This window comes from Dendropsophus ebraccatus, chromosome 1, assembly GCF_027789765.1.
Source record: "Dendropsophus ebraccatus isolate aDenEbr1 chromosome 1, aDenEbr1.pat, whole genome shotgun sequence".
Classification (NCBI taxonomy): Eukaryota; Metazoa; Chordata; class Amphibia; order Anura; family Hylidae; genus Dendropsophus; species Dendropsophus ebraccatus.
In genome coordinates, this window is record NC_091454.1 from 213,493,271 (window position 1) to 213,513,159 (window position 19,889).

General features: G+C 46.8%; 1 protein-coding gene across 2 annotated transcripts in view; it reads right to left on the minus strand.

The window, feature by feature from the left end:
• Positions 1 to 1,733: 1,733 nt before the first annotated feature.
• Positions 1,734 to 19,889, minus strand: part of CNN1 (calponin 1) — a 40,560-nt gene continuing 22,404 nt past the window's right edge. For both annotated transcript variants that reach the window (XM_069947164.1, XM_069947172.1), the window contains 6 exons: positions 6,465 to 6,586; positions 5,717 to 5,783; positions 4,961 to 5,098; positions 2,934 to 3,044; positions 2,091 to 2,237; positions 1,734 to 2,008 (listed from right to left, as the gene is read on the minus strand). In XM_069947164.1, coding sequence (XP_069803265.1) covers positions 1,763 to 2,008; positions 2,091 to 2,237; positions 2,934 to 3,044; positions 4,961 to 5,098; positions 5,717 to 5,783; positions 6,465 to 6,586 — 831 coding nt within the window. In that variant the 3' untranslated portion in view covers positions 1,734 to 1,762. The remainder of the gene's footprint in view (positions 2,009 to 2,090; positions 2,238 to 2,933; positions 3,045 to 4,960; positions 5,099 to 5,716; positions 5,784 to 6,464; positions 6,587 to 19,889) is intronic.

Here is a 19,889-nt window from a genome sequence, read left to right on the forward strand (position 1 = left end):
CGCCAGTTGATTTAAAAGATTTTTTTTCCCCTTTAACCCCTTCATGTCAGCAATACGTACATCTATGTTCCTGACTCTGAGAGGGCTTTGATGTGTGCGGGTCAGCTGCAGTGAGAGCGGCCCCGCACACATCAGTGTCCCGGGAGATGAGGATAAACAATCCCGCAGCTGCCTCTCATTAACCCCTTAAACGCAGAGAAGGACAAGCTCCTGTCACTGCGTTTGTACCGACAGGCAGAGGCAAGGGTGCCTTTACACAGAGAGATTTATCTGACAGATTTTTGAAGCCAAAGCCAGGAACAGACTATAAACAGAGAACAGGTCATAAAGGAAAGACTTGAGATTTCTCCTCTTTTCAAATGTTTTAACCATCCATCTCCCTCACAAGATTCCAAGACTTAAGGGTCCTATTACACGGGACGATTATCGCATGAAAAATCGTTCTGTGTAATCGCAGGTAACAATCGAAAAATCGTTTGTGTGTTGTTGATTTAGAGCTGAAGCTAAAATTAGCGTTAATCGTTTGTCGTTAAAAATCGCTCCGTGTAATAGGACCCTAACTACTAGGACCCCATCTCTGTTCTCTGGTGGTCCCTAGACTACAAGGAGGAGTGATGTTTCTAGAAGAAAGCGGCCGTGTTTTTCCAAGCCTGGACCCCCCATCACCCCATCACCCCAGCATCCTGGCGCCCACAAATAAACCACACGGATTCCATATAGAAATATATATCTAGAAATATATTTGCAGTCGGTTCTTGAACAGAGCAGAGGTGAGGTGTTAACTGCGGTGATGAGAGCAAAGGGTGGAGGAGGGGGAGCGAGGGACATGCACAAACCTAGCCGGGCAAGTCGTTCCTTATCCTGTAGTCTGCAGAGCATTGCACCCATCTCAGCGCTTGTCATAACCCTATAAACCTCTCACCTGCCAGAACATTATTCTATAGATGTCCCTCTCACCAGAGACCTGCCCAGTATCCCATCCACGTGTGGCTTCACCATCAGGAAGGCTGCAGAGCGTCGCTGCCCTGACCTCGCCTCTCACATTCCCTTCTGCTGCCCGCCTCTGCAGCAATGCTCTGCAGACGGTCACTCTAACTGTGATATTTAGCACAGGGGTGGGAAGGATTGTGACGTGTAGCTTATATATCCCCCCACACCCAGGAAGACCCTCGTGTCTCCCATTAAAATTATGGTAAAAAAAAAAGTTTCTGCCCCCCCCCCCCCCCAACCCCCAATGACTGAAAACAAAAAGAGGAAAAAGCAGACAGGATGCGATGTCCTGCTAATACGTGGAGACAGGAGGTGCAATGCTCTGCAGACGTCCACCTGAAGAAGAGGAGGAAACGTGACGCTTATTGTCAGTCTCTTGTAAAGTGGCGGCAGGCGCAGAGGGAATGGGGCGATTTTTTTTTTTTACTGCCAAAGCAGCGGGCACAGGCTGGCACAGAATGGGAAGCTTTACCCCTTTCCTGCCAGGAGAGCAGAAAGTGGGTAGGATGAGCCTCATTCTCTGCCAGAACAGCAGGTATGGGACGGGCAGCATCTAATGGCCAGAAGGCAGGCTGGCACAGAGCGGGCATCATCTATTTCTTCCTTTGCACGAGCAAACACGGATAGTGGATAGCATTTAACCCCCTTAGCCAGAGCAACTAGCACACACTGGCATAGAATGGGCAGCATGAACACCGTTCTCTGCCACAGTAGCAGGCACACACTGGCACAGAAGAGGGTGGTGTACGGGTAAGGTCAGGAATGGACGCTGTTACTCGGAGTTGTAATACTGATGGCTGTTGAATTCGCCGTCTTCCTCCGGCATCAGGAGCATGTTGGGATCCATGCAGTACTTGGGGTCGTAGACCTGGCGGGGGAGGCCGTACACAGTCATGCCTTGCTGAGATGCCCCCTTGTTTGTTCCCATTTGCAAGGGTATGGTCTGGGTGTCGCAATGCTCCATGCCAAGCTTCTGTTCGAAGATCTGGCGTTTGGTGCCTGGAGCCGTCATGCCGGCCTACGGAAACAGAACAGTGAATTAGGTCTGTAGCCATTGGTCATATAACCCTGTATATAGATGAGGCTGATAGTAAACTCACCTGGGATGCCCCCTTATTGGTGCCCATCTGTAGGCTGATGGTGGCTTGGTCCAGCGGCTGGTCAGTGCCTAGTTTGGGGTCATACAGATGTCTACGGGTGCCGTATGATGTCATCCCTTTTTGGCTGGCAAACTTGTTGGTTCCCATCTGTACGAAGACCAAGGGGGAGATTTATCAGACAGGGTGTAAAGTGAAACTGGCTCAGTTGCTCCTAACAACCAATCAGATTCCACCTTTCATTTTACAAAGAGTCTGTAAGGAATGAAAAGTGGAATCTGATTGGTTGCTAGGGGCAACTGAGCCAGTTTCACTTTACACCATGTTTGATAAATCTCCCCCAAATGTTTTAGGTTGAGGTTAAACACATAATATATGATAACCCTAATCACTAAAACCTTATTCACATTACTGCTACTTCTGATGATGAAAATTTCAGATGTCACCTTATCCGCAGTAAAATGTTCAAGAACCATTTTGTCTGTCTCTCCCCAGTATCCTTATAGCGCTAGAATGTGACTTTCCCCAATCTGTTATTACTCTGCTGCCATCTAGTGGTGAATGTGGAGTATGACAATATCAATTTATTATGTTATAAGGTTATGAGCAGGGATGGGGAACCTTAGCTCTCCAGCAAAACTACAACTCCCTTCATGCTTTAGCTTTAGCTGTCCAGGCATAATGGGAGTTGTAGTTTTGCAACAGCTGGGGAGCCATGGTTCTCTACCTCTGGTGCAGAGGGTGCACCTAGGCTCATGCTGGGGGTTGTAGTTTGGTCACAGATTGGTGATTACTGCTATAGGTCAGTGCTCATGTCCTGTGAGAACGCATATATCCAAGACTCACCTGAAGTCCAATGATATTTCTTCCTTCTTTAAGTTTCTCCGGGTTGAATTTCCTCTCCTGTCGGTCGGCATACTTAACTCCAAGGTTCACTTTGGCGCCTTTTGACTTGGCCTAAAACATTGAAGGATACAGGTGAAGCCGAGATTTTACCATTTCATTGTAACCCCCTAGATTCAGAGTCAGGACATGATGGGTCACAGACTGGAGAGCACTGGTCTAGTGTGTGTTGTCCTCCATTAGGTCACAGGTCAGTGACTCCAGCTAATGGTGCGTTTACACAGGCAGATTTATCTGACAGATTTTTGAAGCCAAAGCCAGGAACAGCCCATAAACACGGAACAGGTCATAAAGGAAAGACTGAGATTTCTCCTCTTTTCAGAGTCACTCCTGGCTTTGGCTTTCAAAATCTGTCAGATAAATCTGCCTGTGTAAATGCACCCTATTGCATTGGAGCCTATGGTAGTCTGCATTGCATCTCCAGTCACATTTGAGGTTCAGGTTGTTCTGTCCTTCTCCTATGCTTTACATTGCTTCACTGCATTGTGGGAGATGTAGTTTTTTCTATCTTATATTACAACAGGTAATGAAAAGTAATCTATCACTACACAATCTTGGTAAGAAGTGAGCAATTCAGGATGCAGCTCAGCATCTCAGTACTGATGAGCTAAGTATGTAGTCTTTACTGTGCAGTACCCAACTTTACCACCAGATGGCAGAAGAAAACTGCAATCCTAACATTTAACATTTAGTGCCTTCCAGTCTCAGAAATCCCTATTTGGATGGCAGTGCCTTCATCTATGTGCTTGTACCCAGTAGTGGATTATAATAGGGGCGTTTTGGGCGGCAGCCCGGGGCCCTGAGCACCTGGGGGGCCCATGACCACCCAAAAAGACTTATACTTTCAATGGTGTTCTGTCTCCTGGCTACACTTCCGCCATGATTTGCAAAAAATCACTGTTTTTTTATGGCAATTTTGCACAAATCAGGACATCATGACATTATCTATACTATACTATGAATGCCAGGCTAGTGCTGCCATAGTTACAGTGGGGTGGGGGGGCCCAGGCTTGGTGAACAGCCCAGGGCCTATGATAAAGTTAATCTGCCCCTGCTTGTACCTACCCAGGAGCTACACATTACATCACACAATGTAACATGGCTGGGGCTTGTGTAATAGCTGCTCCTGTATACCACAGAGAGATTCTTCTGATTATTAGGTCTGCTTTAAGTCATGCCCTCATCTTTAATATGCTATGTCAGACAATGAAGGGTGACTCATCGACTCATCAGGCTTGGGCCTGCACCTGTAAACTATTCAGCCATTAAATTTGTTGAGTAGTGATGTCATCTCAGTCATGTGAGAGTTCAGTGTCCTTGATGAAGAAACTGAACTCTGAACCAGCAGAGAATGCACAGAAGCCAGCAGAATAGTGAGTGCAGCTCTGGAGTATAATTATACAGGATGTAACTCAGGATCAGTACCGGATCAGTAATGTATGTACACAGTGACCCCACCAGCAGAATAGTGAGTGCAGCTCTGGGGTATAAAACAGGATGTAACTCAGGATCAGTACAGGATCAGTAATGTATGTACACAGTGACCTCACCAGCCGTTTCACGCGCATGCGCAGCTCGCTTCCTCAAGTCCTTGAGGAAGCGCGCTGCGCATGCGCGTGAAACAGCTGTAGCCCAGTCACTAGTCAGCGTCTTCACCCAGCCGCTCTGCAATAAAGGCTTTTTAAACTGTTCATTGGGGTGAGTGCCACAGTTTTTCTCCTTTGCTTTGATATGGACACTTGGTCTGGTTGTTGAGCAACACCCTTTAACAGTACGGAGGTCATCCTATAGAGGGGTATGTGAGTGTGTCTTGCGGAAATAAGGACTAAGTGGTGCCGGGAAGCGTTTCCCCTTGATTGGACACGTGCATAAAACAGGATGTAACTCAGGATCAGTACAGGATTACTTGTCCTCATACATAGGACCCATCATGTCCCCTTATTCAGGGCCAGTTGACTACATTGACTTACCATGCCTGCCAGGGCGAGCAGTGTGGACTGGACTTGGGTGAGGTTGGTGTTCTCAAACAGGTCATTTGCCTCAAATATATCATGTGGTTTGACTCCGTACGCTGTGATGGCCTTAATGAAGTTTCCAATATTTTCCAGCTGCCAAAGAAATAAAGAACCTGGTTATGTATGAATTCTTCTGAAAACAGTGCCCCTCCAGTCTGTGTGTGGTACTGCAGCTCTGTGTATATGAATGTGGCTGACCTATCAGGTATGTATGGGTCCGTTTACACACACAGATTATCTGACAGATATCTGACAGATTTTTGCAGCCAAAGCCAGGAATGGACTATAAACAGGGAACAGGTCATAAAGAAAAGACTGAGATTTCTCTTTTTTTTTTTTTTAAATCCATTTCTGATTTTGGCTGCAAAAATCTGTCAGATAATCTGTGTGTGTAAGCGGACCCTAATGCTGGGTTTGCACGGAACGAATATCGTTTGAATTTGCACGATAACGATCGAATTCGAACGATAATCGTTCGTATAAATGCAGCGAACGATCGAACGACGAGCGAGAAATCGTTCATTTTGATCTTTTAACTTGTTCTTAAATCGTCGTTCGCAAAAAATTCGCCGATCGTTCCGTGTAAACAGTCGTTCACTGATTTTACCTATGTGCGAGATAGGCTTGAAATAGAAATCGTTAATCGTACGATTGGGCGAATTATCGCTCCGCGTAAACCCAGCATTAGTAACAGTGCAGGAGGTCACTCACCTGATGCCAGTTTTGTGTAGACTCATTGATCCTCTTGACGGATCCCGGCTGCAGCTTATTGATTAATCTGTAATAGAGAGAATGAGGAGAGTATATCAGAGAATGGCACTGCTGACCAGACCCATGCCAGACAATGGATCCATGCCAGGCAATAGATCCATGCCAGACAATGGATCCATGTCAGACAATAGATCCATGCCAGACAATGGATCCATGCCAGACAATAGATCCATGCCAGACAATAGATCCATGCCAGACAATGGATCCATGTCAGACAATAGATCCATGCCAGACAATGGATCCATGCCAGACAATAGATCCATGCCAGACAATGGATCCATGTCAGACAATGGATCCATGCCAGACAATAGATCCATGCCAGACAATAGATCCATGCCAGACAATAGATCCATGCCAGACAATAGATCCATGCCAGACAATAGATCCATGCCAGACAATGGATCCATGCCAGACAATAGATCCATGCCAGACAATAGATCCATGTCAGACAATGGATTCATGCCAGGCAATAGATCCATGCCAGACAATAGATCCATGCCAGACAATAGATCCATGCCAGACAATAGATCCATGTTAGACAATAGATCCATGCCAGACAATAGATCCATGCCAGACAATGGATCCATGCCAGACAATGGATCCATGCCAGACAATGGATCCATGCCAGACAATGGATCCATGCCAGATAATAGATCCATGCCAGACAATAGATCCATGCCCTACTCACTCGCACAGGATGACGCCATCTTTCAGGGACTCCATGAACTTGTTTCCGATGTTCCTCCCGGTCGTGCTCTCGATCCACTGTCTCAGCTCCATCTCCAGCTGGGGGTCATACTTGGAGGCCAACTGCACGAAGAGTGAGAAGAATGTCAGTGGGCTGTGGCCAAACTACAATTCCCATCATGCCTGGACATGCAATGTTATGAGTGGTCGAAGACATGACGTATGTTATCAGCAACCTTATAATAGTTGTAGACCCTTTAAATCAGGGATGGGGAACCTTCGGCCCTCCAGCTGTGGCCAAACTACAATTCCCATCATGCCTGGACAGCCGAAGGCTGTCCAGGCATGATGGGAATTGTAGTTTGGCCACAGCTGGAGGGCCAAGGGTTCCCCATCCCTGCTTTAAATCCAGTTCTCTTCCAGTAGAGGAGGTCGTACAGTTTTAGGTTACTGTCCCTTTAACACTGGCATCTCTCCTATGTTTTACTGTCACCAAATACAGCCATTGGCGAATGTGGAGAAGAGAATGGGCGCTATCTCTCTGTGACCAGGCAGCCAGCTGGCAGGTGTGGGCCCGCTTGTAGCTTTGTTCTTTCGGGGGGTAATTAATCAGGCATATGCATGGCCGCGTCTAGACGAGAACAGAAGGGGAGATTTATGGAGGTCGGCACGGCAGGACAATATGGCGGTGCCAGCGGTGACCATGGCCACTCTATGCTGATCACATGGCACCTTGTGCAGAGGAACGGTGGTGCAGTCGCCCGTAGCAACCAATCAGATTCCAGCTTTCATTTTTTTTAAAGCCAATAGAAAATGAAAGCAGGATTGGTTGCTATGGGTAACTATGAAAAGTCACAGAATATTAAAGGGGTTGTCCAGAGAAAAACTTTTTCTTTCAAATCAACTGTTGTCAGGAAGTTATATAGATTTGTAATTTACTTCTATTAAAAAATCTCAAGTCTTCCCATACGTATCAGCTGCTGTGTGTCCTGCAGGAAATGTTTTATTTTTAGTCTGACACTGCTCTCTGCTGACATCTCTGGCCGAGACAGGAACTGTCCAGAGCAGGAGAGGTTTTCTATGGGGATTCATATAAAACCGAGAGTTCCTGTCTCAGCCAGAGATGTCAGCAGAGAGCACTGTGTCAGACTGAAAATAAAACCACATTTCCTGCAGGACATACAGCAGCTGATAAATATAAGAAGATTAGAGATTTTTTAATAGAAGTAAATTACAAATCTTTATAACTTTCTGATATCAGTTGATTTGAAATTTTTTTTTTTGCTAGAGTACCCATAGAGTACTTTGAGGACCAGGCCCAAAATGACCCAGTGGACCGCGCAAATTTTGATCTTAGTGTTTCCGTTTTCCCCTCCTCCCCTTCTAAGAGCTCTAGCACTCTCAGTTTTCTATCTACAGGCCATGTAAGGGCTTATTTCTTACAGGAATAGTTGTACTTTGTAATGGCGTCATTCATTTTACCATAACATGTATGATGGAATTCCAAATATATTATTTATGAAGATAGAAATAGGTGAAATCGTAAGAAAGAATGCAATATGGTAACGTTTGGGGGGTTCCTGTGTCTATGTAATGCACTATATGGTAACAGCGACATGACACTATTATTCTATAGGTCAGTCCGAACACAACCATATGCAGGTTACACAGATTCTCTAATGTTATATATTTTTTTATGAAATCCTTTTTTTTGGCAATTAAATATTAATAAAATGGGCCTATTGTGACGCTTATAACGGTTTTATTTTTTCACCTATGGGGCTGTATGGGGTGTCATTTTTTCCGCCATGATCTCTAGTTTTTATTAATACCATATTTGTGAAGATCGGACGTTTTGATCACTTTTTATTGATTTTTTTAATATATAATGTAACATAAAATCAGTAATCTGCGCACTTTTTCCCCTCTTTTCGTGTACGCCGTTTACCGGTCACAATGACGCTTGTTATATTTTAATAGATCGGACAATTACGCACGCTACGGTATATTATATGTTTATCTATTTATTCATTTTTATATGTTTTATTTATATAATGGGAAAGGGGGGTGATTTAGACTTTTATTGGGGGAGGGGCTTTGAGGTAGTGTGTTAGTGTTTTGAACTTTTTTTTTTTTTTTACACTTTTGAAGTCCCTTTGGGGGACTTGTACATACAATACTTTGATTTTTACACTGACCATTGCTATGCCATAGGCATAGCATTGATCAGTGTTATCAGCACTCTGCTCATTGAGCCTGCCTGTGCAGGCTTAGTGTAGCAGATCGCCGATCGGACCGCACGGAGGCAGGTGAGAGACCTCCAGCAGTCCGTTTCAACGATCGGGACCCCCGCAGTCACACTGCGGGGGTCCCGATCGGTAAGTGACAGGGGACTCCCCCTGTCACTTACACTTAAACGCTGCGATCGCGGCGTTTAAGTGGTTAATGACACGCGGCAGCGAGATCGCTGCAGCGTGTCATTACCGGTGAGGTCCCGACTGCTGATTGCAGCCGGCCCCCACCTGCTATGAAGCACGCTCCGCTCCGGAGCGCGCTTCATAGCAGGAATAACACCCATGACGTAAGGTTACGTCATGGGTCGTCTGGGGACAGACTTCCATGACGTAACCCTACGTCCAGGGTCGTCTAGGGGTTAAAAACGTTTTTTCAGAGAGGATCCTGGAAACCCTGACAAAGTGCGGCCTCTTCACTGCCTTACTTTCAGTAGTGGCCGTGCCTGGTAATGCCGATTCCGACTAATATAATTTGTTTCCATTCTCCTTAAAGGGGTACTCCAGCGGGGGAAATAAATAATTCAAATCAGCTGGTGCCAGAAAGTGCCAAAGATTTGTAATTTACTTTGATTTAAAAATCTCCAGTCTTCCAGTACTTATCAGTTGCTGTATGTCCTGTAGGAAGTGGTGTATTCTCTCAAATCTGACATAGTGCTCTCTGCTGCCACCTCTGTCCATATCAGGAACTGTCCAGAGCAGTAGAGGTTTTCTATAGGGATTTGCTGCTGACATGGACAGAGGTGGCAGCAGAGAGCACTGTGTCAGACTGGAAAGAATACATTGCTTCCTGCAGGACATACAACAGCTGATAAGTACTGGAAGACTTGATATTTTTTAATAGAAGTAACTTACAAATTTTTGGCACTTTCTGGCACCAGTTATGAAAGATTTTTTTTCTTTCTCTGGAGTACCCCTTTAATGTTACATCAGGATAAGGCTGGGGCTACACTGCAATTCCTGGTCACACAATCAGAAACCACCATGTTGTGGCGACACGACCCCAATCTCTTTTATGAGTAATTGAGTCACGTGACTGGGAATTGCTGTGTAGGCCTAACCCCAATACTCGAGTTGCCTTATCCCCAACTCCAAAGACTCCTTATCTATTAGCCATAGCACAAAGCTGAGGCAAAGAGAGAAGCACCTGTCCTGAAGCACTTAATGCAGCCATGTATTGTGTATTCCTCTATTATACCTCCTGGAAACCTATGAATTTTTATCTTTCCGGAAAGAATAACAGAGGAACAGCACCAATAATATTTACTCATATTTACCGTCAGCAAGCGGAGATGGTGAAAAATGGAAGTATATTAGAAATGATGAGGCCAGCTGACTACTCCTGACCATCACGTCATGTGACCCGCACAGTTTGCACACCTGGGGATCATGTGACTTTTGTAATGTGCACACCTGTACCATAGCCAATAATGAGGAGCGGGCTCCATGTACACCCCAGGACTCCTTCGTAGACCATGTCTGGCGGGGGATGTGGGGGAGTCATGTAGGGGGGAAATGGATGAAGCTATGTGTGGGTGGTATGAGGAGGCGGCAGGCAATTTCCAGCCCTCGGGGGCATCATTCCGCCATCCATGAAGTTTATATACAGAACAATGACCCAGTAAATCTCTGCGGGAACCAAGGAGTCAGCTATGTGCGAAATTACCAGGCGGGCCTGCCAACATTCACTACATGCCAGACTGCTAGGACCACACAGCGGCACCTCTAGGACGCAGCGCGCTCTTCATAGACTTCTAGTGTCTGGATATTAATAGAGCTCTTCTAGCCATAATAAAGCCCAATGTTATAATAGTACAGAGACTATTATATGTGTCCCTTAGGGGTCCGACTGCCTCTACTGAGCCCCCCAAGGCTGAACACCCCGCCAGCCGCCCCTATACACATACACGCTGGCTCCAGCTGAGCATCCATGTATTCCGGAAGGGAGAAGGGTAAAAGCGGCAGCTTGTTTCTAGAACATAAAGGGATTGGGCCTGTTGAAATTCAATTGCTCCAGGCTATGTTAACACATACCTCTCAACTTTTGCAAAGAGCAAAGAGGGACATGTGCGACGCGGTCCCCATAGCCACGCCCCCATAGCGACCTTCCATAGCCACGCCCCCATAGCGACCCTCCATAGCCACACCCCCATAGCAACCCTCCATAGCCACTCCCCTACAGTCACCACATGCTGCTGACTGAATAGTGCCCGATATAGTATCCAATCCCCCATTATAGTGCCCCACATAGTATCCAATCCCCCCAATAGTGCCCACATAGTATCCAATCCCCCTATATAGTGCCCCACATAGTATCCAATCCCCCCATATAGTGCCCCACATAGTATCCCATTCCCCCATATAGTGCCCCACATAGTAGCCAATGCCCCCATATAGTGCCCCACATAGTAGCCAATGCCCCCATATAGTGCCCCACATAGTAGCCAATCCCCTTATATAGTGCCCCACATAGTAGCCAATCCCCATATAGTTCCCCACATAGTAGCCAATCCCCCCATATAGTTCCCCACATAGTAGCCAATGCCCCCATATATGCCCCACATAGTAGCTAATCCCCCATATAGTGCCCACATAGTAGCCAATGCCCCCACATAGTATCCAATCCCCCCATATAGTGCCCCACATAGTAGCCAATTCCCCATATAGCGCCCCACATAGCCAATCCCCCATATAGTGCCCCACATACAGTAGTAGCAAATGCCTCCATATATGCCCCACTTAGTAGCCAATCCCCCATATAGCGCCCCATATAGTTGCCAATCCCCCTATATCAGGGGTGGGGAACCTTTTCCATGTCGAGGGCCAGTCGGGCATTAATAAAATCATTCGAGGGCCGCATACCGTGCGCGGCAGTTAGTAGCGGGGGTTTGCAGCACCCAGGACAAGGCATAGTATTGTTCCCCTAGTGCCCCTGCTATTGTAGTTAACCCCCAGTGATGCCCCTTGTAGTCTAGTTAACCCCCAAGTCATGTCCCTGGTAGCCTAGTTAACCCCCATCAGGCATGTCCCTGGTAGCCTAGTTATCCCCCCCCCATCAGTCATGTCTCTGGTAGCCTAGTTGTCCCCCCCATCAGTCATGTCCCTGGTAGCCTAGTTTTCCCCCCCCCATCAGTCATGTCCCTGGTAGCCTAGTTATTCCCCCCCCATCAGTCATGTCCCTGGTAGCCTAGTTATTCCCCCCCCCATCAGTCATGTCTCTGGTAGCCTAGTTGTCTCCCCCATCAGGCATGTCCCTGGTGGCCTAGTTATCCCCCCATCAGTCATGTCCCTGGTAGCCTAGTTGCCCCCCCCCATCAGTCATGTCCCTGGTAGCCTAGTTGTCCCCCCCCCATCAGTCATGTCTCTGGTAGCCTAGTTGTCCCCCCCATCAGTCATGTCCCTGGTGGCCTAGTTGTCCCCCCCCCATCAGGCATGTCCCTGGTAGCCTAGTTATTCCCCCCCCCCCCCCCATCAGGCATGTCCCTGGTAGCCTAGTTACCCCCCCTCAGGCATGTCCCTGGTAGCCTAGTTGTCCCCCCCCCCCCCCCATCAGTTATGTCCCTGGTAGCCTAGTTATTCCCCCCCCCCCCCATCAGTCATGTCTCTGGTAGCCTAGTTATCCCCCCCCCCCATCAGGCATGTCCCTGGTAGCCTAGTTATCCCCCCCCCCATCAGTCATGTCTCTGGTAGCCTAGTTATTCCCCCCCCCCCCCATCAGGCATGTGCCTGGTAGCCTAGTTGTCCCCCCCATCAGTCATGTCCCTGGTAGCCTAGTTGTCCCCCCCCATCAGTCATGTCCCTGGTAGCCTAGTTGTCCCCCCCCATCAGTCATGTCCCTGGTAGCCTAGTTGTCCCCCCCCCCATCAGTCATGTCCCTGGTAGCCTAGTTGTCCCCCCCATCAGTCATGTCCCTGGTAGCCTAGTTATCCCCCCCATCAGTCATGTCCCTGGTAGCCTAGTTGTCCCCCCCCCATCAGTCATGTCCCTGGGATCCTAGTCTAGTTAACCCCCAAATAAAAAAATAAACATCCCACTCACCTTACCTCCGTTCCCACGCAGTCCAGGTCCTCTTTTCTCCCAGGTCCTCTGTGCCGGTCTTCTCCTGCAGGCGGCGCGCGATGAAATGACGTCATCGCGCGCGGCCCGCAAGAGACTACAGACACGCGCCGCTCTGCTGGGGAAGAAGCCGGCACAGACAGCATCCTCCGGTGTCCGCCAGCTGTCACAGACACCGGAGGATGCGGTGTATGCCGGCTTCTTCCCCAGCAGAGCGGCGAGCATCACAGGGGAGCTGCAGGCTGCGGGCCGCATCGGGAGGTCTCAGGGGCCGGATGCGGCTCGCGGGCCGGAGGTTCCCCACCCCTGCCCTATATAGTAGCCAATCCCCCCATATAGCGCCCCACATAGTAGCCATAGTAGCCATTTGTGTGGCCCGACCAGAAAAACAATAAACCAGTAACTCACCTGTCCCCCGGTCCCAGCAGCTCCTCTCCCGGCAGAGCGCGCACTCCCGTCATCCTCCAGGGCGGGCAGCGGGGGTATACAGACACTGACTGTACCGGAAGTAATTCATGATAGAGGCTGCAGCTCACTTCCGGCACAGTCAGTGTCTGTATACCCCCGCTGCCCGCCCCGGAGGATGACGGGAGTGCGCGCTCTGCCGGGAGAGGCGCTGCTGGGACCAGCGGACAGGTGAGTTACTGGTTTATTGTTTTTTTGGACGGGCCACATATAATGCGGGACACTGGGTGCCGTTCCGGGACCGCAGGACAGAACCCTGAAAACGGGACTGTCCCGCGGAATCCGGGACGGTTGGGAGCTATGAAGTTAACACACTCCATTTTTATTGGCCATCCGGACGTTATTTGCCAGCCATTCAATAAAAATGGCCGTCATTTGGACGGTGTGTGAACATAACCCTATTCTTTCCTCAGACCAATTTCAGCCACCCCCATACACATTACGGTAGAGATTTATCAAACATGGTGTACAGTGAAACTGGTTCAGTTGCCCCTAGTAACCAATCAGATTCCACCTTTCATTTTCAAAAGAGTCTGTGAGGAATGAAAGGTGGAATCTGATTGGTTGCTAGGGCAACTGGGCCAGTTTCACTTTACACCATGTTTGATAAATCTCTCCCGTAATGTCCTTACAATCCTGAATCTCCTGTCTGAAAGGAGCAGCAGTCTAGCATGTGCAGTCACTCCATGTCTCTTGGACAATGAAAGGAGCAGCAGTCTAGCATGCCCAGTCACCCCATGTCTCTTGGACAATGAATGGAGCAGCAGTCTAGCATGCGCAGTCACCCCATGTCTCTTGGACAATGAAAGGAGCAGCAGTCTAGCATGCGCAGTCACCCCATGTCTCTTGGACAATGAAAGGAGCAGCAGTCTAGCATGCGCAGTCACTCCATGTCTCTTGGACAATGAAAGGAGCAGCAGTCTAGCATGTGCAGTCACTCCATGTCTCTTGGACAATGAAAGGAGCAGCAGTCTAGCATGTGCAGTCACTCCATGTCTCTTGGACAATGAAAGGAGCGTCAGTCTAGCATGCGCAGTCACCCCATGTCTCTTGGACAATGAAAGGAGCAGCAGTCTAGCATGCGCAGTCACCCCATGTCTCCTGGACAATGAAAGGAGCAGCAGTCTAGCATGCGCAGTCACTCCATGTCTCTTGGACAATGAAAGGAGCAGCAGTCTAGCATGTGCAGTCACTCCATGTCTCTTGGACAATGAAAGGAGCGTCAGTCTAGCATGCGCAGTCACCCCATGTCTCTTGGACAATGAAAGGAGCAGCAGTCTAGCATGTGCAGTCACTCCATGTCTCTTGGACAATGAAAGGAGTGGCAGTCTAGCATGCGCAGTCACCCCATGTCTCCTGGACAATGAAAGGAGCAGCAGTCTAGCATGCGCAGTCACTCCATGTCTCTTGGACAATGAAAGGAGCAGCAGTCTAGCATGCGCAGTCACTCCATGTCTCTTGGACAATGAAAGGAGCAGCTGTGCTCATGTGTGACCACTGTTCCATTCAGACAAAAGCCTCGGGGTCCACTCCTTATGATTCTTGGGGGTGACAGTGGGTCAAACCCCTCATGATCAAACACTTATCCCCTATCCTGTGGATAAGGCAGGGATGGGGAACCTCCGGCCCTCCAGCTGTTGTAGTACTACAGTTCCCATCATGCTTGGATAGGCGAAGCCTTGTCATGAGGGGAATCGTAGTGAAATGTAGTGACAGAGATGAGAAACCAGGAAGATTAGGATGAACATTGTAGGAAATGTATGGGATTGCTGCAAACACAATCCTGTGACACTGAGGATGTAAGTGGGTATAGGTTCATTGGTCTACAGGGTACAGGGGGCTTTGGGGGGCACAGATAGCAGACTGTGCAGGAAGAGCAGATATAATGGAGGACAGGAGGGTGGGAAGATGGGGATGGTGATGCAATGATACTGAACTCTCTCTGCTCTGCCAACCCAAACATTGACAGATCTGGAATTGACCAAACTAGGGAGCAGACAGGAGACGGCACAGACCCCAACCTCACATACGCTGCCAAACCCGAGACAGCTCTGCTATACTCACAGACATGAGGGCATGTAATGCTGCAGAGCATCTCACCTACAGACAGGAGACGGCACAGACCCCAACCTCACATACGCTGCCAAACCCGAGACAGCTCTGCTATACTCACAGACATGAGGGCCTGTAATGCTGCAGAGCATCTCACCTACAGACAGGAGACGGCACAGACCCCAACCTCACATACGCTGCCAAACCCGAGACAGCTCTGCTATACTCACAGACATGAGGGCCTGTAATGCTGCAGAGCATCTCACCTACAGCTCACCATGTATAGAAAACTACTGCATGATGGGAAGTGTAGTGCAGTGGGGTTATCTTAGAGAGGATGACACACTATAAGGCTATGTTCACACAACTTATATTTTCGTAAAACCACGGCCGTTGTACAAGGGCCGTAATTATTACGAAAATATACATTGCCTTGCCTTCTATGGGATCCCGGCCAGAGCGTATACACATAGTATAGCTCGGTACTGCGGCATCGGCTGGAATTATCTTTTCTGAGACCGGCCGTTACGTGAACCGGACAGGTTACGGAATTGTTGGTCTCTTACGTTGTGTGAACATAGCCTAAGCTTAGATACAGTCAGTATCGCACATGACAAACTTAGACCCGACCCTCCCATTGTATGTTGTAAACTGATCTGTATACTCCCCTCACATCCAGACAGCAATACACAATAGTTATATAAGTGCATGACACACTACCATCATATAGAGTAATAGTGATACATACCAGGTCCATAATAACATTGCTATGTCATGGCTAAATACCACCACATAGTGCCTAGGTAATACTGCCGTAATAGAATAAATACATAATAAATATAGTACGTGGCAAATAAAATATACTAAATAAGATAATAATGATATATATATAATGCCAGAGCCGGCCATGGTAGGTGATAGCGTCCATATACTTAGGAGGCCAAGAACCAGTAGTCTCATTGTAGTGTCCCACGGGGGAACTATATATTAGAATGATTAGGATTAACGTATGTTCACATATAGTCTTATATTATGATTCTATGCCTGAGGAGAAATGTCTGTCAAAAGAAATGTCTGTGATTAGATGTATCCAAAGATCACAGCTCTGATCTAGGCCTCAGGCCTGGCTCTACACCATGGCAGTCAAAGTGTTGCATATATTGAGGGCCTGCACACCACAGCTGGGAATTGCAGTGCCTGTGTTTACACACCTGTGGTATGTATGCCCTGCAGGAAATGGTTTATTCTTTCTAGTCTGACACAGTGCTCTCTGCTGCCACCTCTGTCCATGTTAGGAACTGTCCAGAGCAGGAGGGGATTTGCTACTGCTCTAGTAACGCGTCTGTTCATGTATGTATCTGTTGTTTGTCGATAAAGTTTGTTAAAAGGCTGCTAAGCTGATGGCTCATCAGCCAATCACCAAGCTTTTAGACATCAAAGTTGCCCTTGCAATGGGGCATGCCTGGGATTGACGAATATGCAAAAACAAGCTTGTGGAGCCTCATTTAAGAGTCTCAAAATACAGGACTAGCCAGATATCTCTCCAGGAAGGACCCATCCAAGGGGTTGCTCCTGTAGGGAAGTCAATGTAATGACAAGAGAAAAACTAAGGCCAGGGATTTATCCACTGACAGCTGTTTCAGGGTGTTGCACCTCATCAGTCTGGAGCAGGATTCTGGTTAGGTGGGAGCAATGCCTAGTAAAGCCATACAGTAAACAGATCACTGATCTCAGGGAGACCAGACAAAGATAATACTGTCAGCTGCTGGTTAAAGCGCTCAATGCAGTGAAACCCTAGGTGCATTGCTCCCTGGGAAATACGAATATGCAACAAAGAGCCTGTGGAGCCTCATTTAAGAGTCTCGAAACACAGGACTAGCCAGATATCCCTGCCTGGGATTGGTCAGGCAGGACATGTAACCCTGAATTGAATAATACCGGTCACTCGCCCCATCGCCATTCTGCTGCTGGTTAGTGTAGGGAAAAATTACAGTGAAATTTAAATGGCTTCCCATAGGAGTCATTGGTGTTTAGTGGTTAGATCCGTTGTACAGGCAGCCCGGGTCCTCTTCTCTGTGTGTTAGGATGCCTGTATTCAGCAATTGTCAGAGGCTACCTTCAGCAGCCTCTAACAAGCGAGCACAGATTCTGTAGATCAATGCAGTACATATGTACTGCATTGATTCGTTTGAGCAATTGTGGTATTGCCTATAGTAGCCCCTCAGGGGGGGCTGCAAAAGTGTGTAAAAAATGTGATAAAATAAAAATATATAAATCCATCCCATGATAAAAATTTAAATTACACCCCTTTACCTTTTGTTAAAATAAAAATAAAAAATAAACATATTTGCTACCCCTGCATGCGGAATCATTCGAACTAAATGATCACATTCCTGATCTCACACTTTAATCAGCATTAGGGCGATAACCTGCCAAAAGGGAAAAACTGCAGATTTTTGGTCACATTGCATCCCAGAAAAACTTGAATAAAAAGTGATCATAAAGTCACATATATACAAGCGTGGTACCGATAAAAGTACAGATCATGGCGCAAAAATTGTCGCTCCCCCCTCACTTTAGAAGAAGCAGCATTTCTGTATCCATTATGGTCTATGGAGAGGGGAGGGGGTGAGTTAGCATGGAGAGGAGAAAAGGCAGCCCTGCACAACACTACATCTTCTCTCACCAAGCTTCCAGATAAGCACTGACCTTTCTGACCTCTGAGTCCAGCATTTTATGTGCCCACACAGTCTCCAAACTATACAGCTGCTTGTCTGCTCTCCCTTTTTTATAACGGACTCAGCAAGTCTGTCTTCACTTTGCTCTTCTGTAATGAAGACAGCTTTGCCTGATAATGCACAGATAAGAAGTGAGGAAGGGGGGGGGGGAGGCTGGGAAATTGCTTCTTGAGTACAGAAGGAGGCTTTTTTGCCTAATAAAACCTATCACAGAGTTTCTTAAAATCGCTTGTACTGTTGATTTCTGCAAAAAAAATAAATAAATGAGATTTACTAACTTGACTAACCCTGACCAAGGCATAAACCATACACCATATATTATATACTATATACCTCTAAATGCTCATAAATTATGGGGAATAATTGTATTTGTGTCACACTCGTATAAACCAGGGAACCCTGAGAAATCGAAGTTCCCAGCTTTCCAAAAATACCTCTCCCCTTTTCTCCTATTTTAGGTTTTGTACATACTTAATATCAGCTATAAATATCAGCTATAAATATCAGCTGGTAAGTATGTGATCTGTAGCGTTCCAATAAAAGTTTACAGCTTAAAGCAGAGTAATGGATTTTGCCAATTTTACTCTATTTGCACTGATTTTACTTGTCTCATGTGGTTTCCTCCACTCACATACATAGCTGCTTACAGAGTTCTCCTGGATTCCCTCGGAAACTAACACCCCCAGTGCGACCACCAGTGAGATCCCAGAATGCACTGCTCTCCGGTGACAGACAACCGGCAGAATTTACATTAGACATAAATAGAGAAGAGAACATCAAAATGAGTACGATATTTTGCCTGTCAATTTTTAAATTCCATTTTTTCCCTTAAAAATTTGGGGCTTAAGTGGATTTTAACTAGCAAGGAATTTATTTAGTTTTTCATTTTTTTTTTTTTTTTTTTTTGTAGTTGTACATCAGAATAATTACAGACCCCCAATTAAGACATCAGAATAAATACAGACCCCTGACCAGACATTAGAATAAATACAGACCCCCGATCAGACATAAAACTAAATACAGACCGCTGACCAGACATCAGAATAAATACAGACCCCCGATCAGACATAAAACTAAATACAGACCGCTGACCAGACATCAGAATAAATACAGACCCCGACTAGACATCAGAATAAATACAGACCCCTGACCAGACATCACAATAAATGATGAGCAGGGTGGGGAGGAAGGACGGAGAGGTGGTGCCAGCCTGATGCATATACAAATGTAAGCCCCGGCCGTTAGACACAGCGCTGCACGATTAAAAGTTGTTTTTAGGACTATAACTGCATCCCCTGCCGAATGGACCCCAGGACAGATCTTGGATTAAAAGTAGCTATCCGAAGGTACAAGTGGTTTGGGGGGACAGATTGTGGGTACAGAGTCGCTTTAAACTAAATACCGACCCCAGACCAAATATCAGTATAAATACAGACCCCAGATTAGACTTCAGCAAATAGTGCACAGATGACACCCCAGAAAAATACAGACCTCAGAATAACTTCCCTGATATACACAATGATAATCACATAATCACACTGTAAAAATATATATATATATTTATTGCTAATAATCACACTGTATAATTATATATATATATATATATATATATATATATATATATACACATACACAGATGTAGAGAAAAAGGAGTTGCTGCACATCACACCTATGGCTGACACTAATGCCTCTCGGCTATATTTAAAAACCAACGGCAGAATGTTGGTATATAATTTGATCAAACCATATTGCCTCATGTACCACATGCAGGTCCCCTGGTTCACATAAGTCCCTACACTAAAACAACACTGTGTCGGTCAGCGA